The 6,283-nt window shown below is 45.0% G+C and overlaps 1 protein-coding gene across 1 annotated transcript in view; it reads left to right on the top strand.

The window, feature by feature from the left end:
* The window catches only part of LOC102385645 (leukocyte elastase inhibitor-like), an 8,935-nt gene extending 3,098 nt beyond the window's left edge, over positions 1–5,837 (top strand). Inside the window, exons 3-7 of the mRNA XM_025195211.1 lie at positions 273–394; positions 917–1,034; positions 2,784–2,926; positions 4,038–4,208; positions 5,225–5,837. Of these exons, the coding sequence (XP_025050996.1) occupies positions 273–394; positions 917–1,034; positions 2,784–2,926; positions 4,038–4,208; positions 5,225–5,623 (953 nt within the window). The 3' untranslated portion in view covers positions 5,624–5,837. The remainder of the gene's footprint in view (positions 1–272; positions 395–916; positions 1,035–2,783; positions 2,927–4,037; positions 4,209–5,224) is intronic.
* Positions 5,838–6,283: the final 446 nt, after the last annotated feature.

The following is a 6,283-nucleotide window of genomic DNA, read 5'->3' as shown; positions in this document are numbered from 1 at the left end:
AGGGAAAGAATAAATGCAGAGGAAGTTGCAGTCACAGACCAATCACTGTTGGTTATGATGAGATTGTAGGAATATTTATACTGGTATATCGCACTGGAGCTGTGGAGCATCAAATTTTCTGAAGGAAAGCATTTTGAGTCTATTACAATTTAGCAGGGAGCATCAGGCGCATTTCTTGGTGGCGAGGTAGCTATCCTACATCAGATATAGCTTCACAGATGAAAGGCTCATCTTGCTAAAGAAACTATTATTTTGGTTTTTGCAGTGTGAAAAAGCTGGAGGAGTCCACTCTCAATTCCAGGCACTCTTAACAACCATCAACCAACCTTGCACCGATTATTCTCTAAGCATTGCCAACAGGCTGTATGGAGCAAAGGATTTTCACTTCCTTCAGGTAAGCTGCAATAGTCTCCATGCTAGTAATGAATGCTGCAGAATTTTGATATATCCTGAAATATAGTGGGATGTATTTAAAATAACAAAGTTAGGTCATTTTCCAAAAAAGATGTCCTGTAGTATAGTCATATTTATTCCTATTTCCCTGTTTCCTCCCTGTAGGAACCCCCCGCATCCCGATAGATGTCTAACTATGGGTTTAGGGGCATAACGAGTGTGTCCTGTTTAACCCTTGCCACATTTTTTCTGATAGTTCTGACCTGCATCTTGAAAAGTGTAACAGAGCTACTAATAGATTTGGCAGCACAGAAAGAACAGATGTGGTTAGAAAAATAGTATTTAAAACAGATTTTCTTTAAAATGGTCTCTGTAGAAAGGGTTTTTTTGCACTGGCACAGCCTCAGGTTGTAGTCTCACCTTATTCCATTCTTGCTCCGGTGCAATAGGGAAGTATCTTAAACACAGGAAGTTATAGACCCAATTATTGTAGTGACACGCATATATCTTTCCTGCTTTCCAGCAATACTTAAGGTGCACAGAGACACTATACCACGCTGAGCTGGAAGCTGTTGACTTCAGCAGCGCTCTAGAAGAGACCAGAGGAAAGATTAACTCCTGGGTGGAAAATCAGACAAATGGTATGTACAGGACAACTGCATGGGGATGTGGCTGGGTGCCTGGGACCAGCAGCAGCTGCCTTCTTTTGCCCCATTAAGTTGGTACCTGGGGCTATTGCCCTTATTGTGCCTTCTCCCCCTGCCCAGTTACACCACTGAGTTTTAGGATGAACACGTATGAAAACTAGGTAGGAATATGGAATCTAGTTAGGGATAGGGTGCCTGATGGTGATTTTTTTTTTTCCATTTTGTCCCAGCCTAACAAGGTTCGCTTCCAGGTATTCCACAACATCTTTGCATATTTGTTAACATTAGAAAGTTGGATACAGGATCAAGACATTTTTGGACATGTCTGAGCTGGATCCTGGAAGAGCCACAGGCAGTTGATTAATAACATTTTCTGCTCATTTGCTCTTGTTCTGCCCACCAGCCAAGCCTGGCAATTAGGCAGAGTAGGTGGCCTAGAGCAGTGGTTCTCAACCTTTTTTGTACCAGGACCCATTTGTAAACATCAATGGCCAGTCCCAACCCAGTGTCCCTTGCTCCTGACCCCACTGCCCCCTACCCCCAGGCCCCAACCCTGCTAGTGTGTGTGTGTAGGGGGCGAGGGTAATGGGGGTCCCAAGCAGCCCCTCATAGGCTGGAACTCTAACAGCCTGCAAGGAAAAAAAACAGTTTCCCATGTTTTCTTCCTTTAAAGGAGAGTTCATTTTTAAATTTGTTGATCCATTTGTAAAGTTTGTTTACAATCCCCTCATATATTCTTGCAACCCAATTTTGGGTTGCAACCCACAGGTTGAAAAATGCTGGCCTAGAGGATGGGTGCTCAACCTGTGGCTGTAGGCCAAATCCAGCCCAGAGAGCCATGGCATCCAGCCCATGGGACTCCTCAAGGGAAGGGAAATTTGGTGGCGGGGGTGTGGTGGCAATCAATATAACCAGCATGAGGGCCGGTCATTCCCCAACTCTGTGCCGCCAGGTTGAGGCCAGGCCATGCCCCCTCCTCCCTGCAGGGTCAGGCTGTGTCCACAACCCTGTATGGCCAAACAGGGACAGAGCCATGCCCCCTTCCCCCTGCACTAGCAAATTGGGACCATGCCCCCCCCATTTCCCCTCTACCCAGTGTGGATGGAGGAGGGCCAGGCCATGCCCTTCTCCCTGCCAGTTTGGGGCAGGGCCAAGCCCTGTCCCCCACACAGCTGTCTAGGGGCTGGGCTGGGCTGAGCTGGGCTGGGCTAAGCTAAGCTGTGCCAGCCCCCCCACCCCCCAGCCCCACTGCTCTGAATTGCCAGATGGGGCCCTGCCTCAGGTGCCAAATTGGGACCATGGGCTGAATCCAGATGCAGATGGACCAGATACAGCCCTTTTATGTAAAGGCTGAGCAACACTGGCCTAGAGAGGTGAAAATAGTGCACACCTCAGCACCACTCCCAGGATATTTCCTGTGACCCTGAGAGTAGTACCAGGGGCCATGCACCCCTGCCACCTCTGACTGATCTGAATGAATTGGATTTACACACAAATGGGGCAGGTGTGAGTGGTCAGATCTGCTTCTTGGCAGTTGGCCTGGTCTTGGCAGGGAGGAGCTGTAGACAAGTCCTTTGGAGGTTCCACAGTTGCTTAGCATTGATTTTATTTTATTTTTTAAACGCATCTATTTTCTCTTCAAGATTTTTTTCACCATCAGTGACCCCTGAATTATTACAAATCAGCTCTAGTTTATTATCTGGGTGAAGTATGTTAATGCATGCAAATTCATCATTTTTAAAGGTAAAATCCAAGAGCTGTTCCCTCCTGGCATTATCAGTAATGATGCTGTTCTGGTGCTGGTCAATGCTATCTACTTCAAAGGCAATTGGTCGGTAAAATTTAAGGAAGAAGACACTAAGGAAACAGCTTTCAGATTGAACAAGGTACAATATGGTCAAGGGCTAAGGTGAAAGGAGCCCAGCTCTTATTGTTCTTCTAGGAAAAGCAAAGGTAAGTTTGCATTCACTGTGTAGCAACCCTTTCAGTTAACTCTTACAGAGAGTTTGCTAATACTGTAACAGTGATTGCAGCAGGGGGTAAGTCCAGCATTCATCCCTCAGCAATGAAACTTCTTCTGGGAGTTTCCCGTGGAAGACTTAGTTGATTACAGGGAATTGGTCAAGTATAATTTTTTTAGGAATAAAAGATTAGTAAGGGAAAATGTCATGGGGACAAAACAGTTTTGCCCTCTTTTGAATGGAAAGGAGAACTTCTAGTGGCCATTATGATCTTTACCTGCAAAGAACCGAAAGAGAGGTCAATATACTGTAGATCCTGGAGCAGGACAAGGGGGGGCGCCGAGACTGAGATCATACCTCTGTTTGGTTGTGCTTCGGATGTGCAGTGAGCTCTGAGCTTACCATCTGGTTAGCCTGGCTTTCTGTCCCAGCTCCCCTCATGTAGTGAGCTCCGTGAGCACACCAGCTGATTGGGATGAACTCAAGTGGGAGCCACCACTTTCACGTGGCCCGAGAGACCACAGTATGAGCACTGCCACTCATCCCCCCCCTTTCCTCTGCTGCTGAATTCACTGGGTACAGGGGTGGAAATGGCGGGGCGGGGTGGGGGGGAAGGGGAGGGGCTGGAAAAGAGAGGAGGTAAGGTGAAGGTGAACAGAGGTACTTACTCCCTGGGCTCTGGAGCAATGCAACAGCAGCAGCTTGGCCCAGATCTTGCTCTGATCAACTGATGAGCTCACTGCAAATGTGGCAGCAGTCAGCACTGACTAGGCAGCGAGCTCAGAGTTCACTGCACATGCATGGCGCAGGCAAAGAGGGTGCAGCTACACCACGGCATCTACCCTTGAATAGGCACTGGCTGTGGAAAGGGTGATCCTGGGCCATTTCCAAGACGGTGCTCTGTCAGTTTTAGTATTAAATCTTGCCCAAATGATCAAGTTAGAAATGCATCCCAGGCCAGATTGGTCTGTCTGTGTTTCCAGTAACCAGACTTTGGATGAGGGAATTCTCTTCACACCTGTCCTTCCTATTACAGAACGAGACCAAGAATGTGCAGATGATGTTTCAAAATGGCAAATACAACCTGGCCATCATAGAGGAACCTGAGATTCAAGTGCTTGAGCTCCCCTATGGCAAGACAGAAGAACTGAGTATGTTCATTCTTCTACCAAAAGACATCGGGGATAACTCCACAGGCCTGGAACAGGTAAAACTTCCATTTCTGATAGGCCATGTGAAGGTCTCTATAAAACATGCCTGTGAATACACCAATCTCTGCATGTTTTCAATTATCTGGACAGTACAGGTAGGTAATAGAAAATACTAGAGCGTCATAATCTTTTTTCCCCCTTTATTGTGGAATAAGTAACAAGCCTATACAGGTTATATTTCTATTGAGTTCCTGAAACATGAAGCACACATTTCATTAAGCCACCATTTAACAGACAGCCTGACCTAATCTCTCAAATTTAATTGGAGTCCCATCTACCTTAGTGAGGTTACACTTTGTGGGATTTTTGTCCAGATGAAAACTCTACATACGTGCGCGCGCGCGCACACACACACACACACACACACACACACACATGGAAGACAGCATAATTGTGAAGAAAAGTTTGTGAAAGCAATACTTGGTTCTTAGTATACAATTATTTTATTTTTCACTGTACTAAACAGATGGTAAAGTATTAATTGAATTTACATGGAATTTCAAATTTCAAGAAAAATACTGAAAATTTGAAATTTAAGTGACAGTCTAGAAATAACACGTTAATTCATTTTTTATTTATTTATGAGCAACCTTTAATCTGGGTAGCAAGTTTTCACAGTTCAATGAAAAAATTGTTTTTCATCTCACATGGCACAGGAAAAAATTAAAAGTTATTTCAAAAAGTTTCCTGCTCCTGTTCTTCAATCAGCTCCATTAGTACCAGTGATCCATTGGTTTATATAATTAATGATAAACATGCTGAACATGGTAACTCTCTGCCTGAATCCAGAGAACACTGCTACAGCAGAGGCCCCCACCCCCAGACTGCCTGTACACTGGAAACTTTAATGGGTGTGTGGGCAATTCGGGACCTAGGAGCACTGTGATGATTTCATAAATCAACTTTTGCCATGGCAGCAACAGCTAATAGTGCCCACTCACAGCACTCTTGTTTTTGTAGTGCTACATACCTTTCTCATAAGTTCCCAATTCTCTGGATTTTGCCCCTACAGCTTGAAAGTGCACTTACCTGCAAGAAATTTGAAGAATGGACCAGTTTGGCTAAAAAGGCCAGCGTGGATGTGTACTTGCCCAAATTCAAGATAGAGGAAAGCTATGACCTTGGGGAAATTCTGCAGGCTATGGGAATGCTGGATCTGTTTGACCATTTGAAGGCTGATTTATCAGGAATGTCAGGAAAACCTAACCTGGTTGTGTCCAAAGCCATTCATAAGTCTTATGTGGATGTTAATGAAGAGGGCACTGAAGCAACTGCAGGTTCAGGGGTTGTAGTAATTCCTAAAAATTTGCCAATTCCTCATGAGTTTAGGGCTGATCACCCCTTCCTCTTCTTTATCAAACACAATGGAACCAACAACATTCTCTTTTGTGGCCGATGCGCATCCCCTTAAGAGAGAGCACCTTGGAATAACATAGCCTTATGCCTCAAGAGAAACCTGAATCATTGTAGCAGTGAGGGTACAAGAACATTAGATTTCTCATGTCAAGTCATGTCAAAGTCTTAAAAATGTATAAGTCTCTCTTGTTTTTTGTGCGCCAAGCACGACATCCAGATATAAAAGGTTTCCTGTTTAAAATACATGCAAATAAATCCGTGCAATCATATAGCATAGTTTTCTGGAGTTTATTTCATGTTTTATGTATTATAACAAAGGACTCTGAGTCACGTGACCTGCATTAGGTCCCTAGGTCCTGCAGAGTGGCATACATGGCCCAGTACTTAGAGTGCAAGTAAAGAGCTAGACAAGAGGACCTGGTGCCTGACTCAGGGTTGTCCACCCAACACGGTAGAAGCAGAGTACCTAGCTCACCTCCAGTGGGATTGATGAGGTTGACGTCCACCTTTTGCATAAACCTAGTGATTTAGAGCACTCTCTCAGGAAGTTGGGAACCTGGACTCTAGGCCCCACTCAGCTTAAGAGGTTTCTACCACAGATGCCCTAATTCTTGGGATACTGTGTTAATAGCTAACCACTAGGCAACAGGCATACCTTGGGTGAGGACACTCTCAGCATCAGAGGCATACCTAGAATTTTTGGCATTGTGAACAG

The sequence above is a fragment of the Alligator sinensis genome, unplaced genomic scaffold (genome assembly GCF_000455745.1).
Source record: "Alligator sinensis unplaced genomic scaffold, ASM45574v1 scaffold935_1, whole genome shotgun sequence".
NCBI classification, from domain to species: domain Eukaryota; kingdom Metazoa; phylum Chordata; order Crocodylia; family Alligatoridae; genus Alligator; species Alligator sinensis.
Note: the sequence above shows the minus strand (reverse complement) of the source record. Positions and strands in the feature narration are given on the sequence as shown.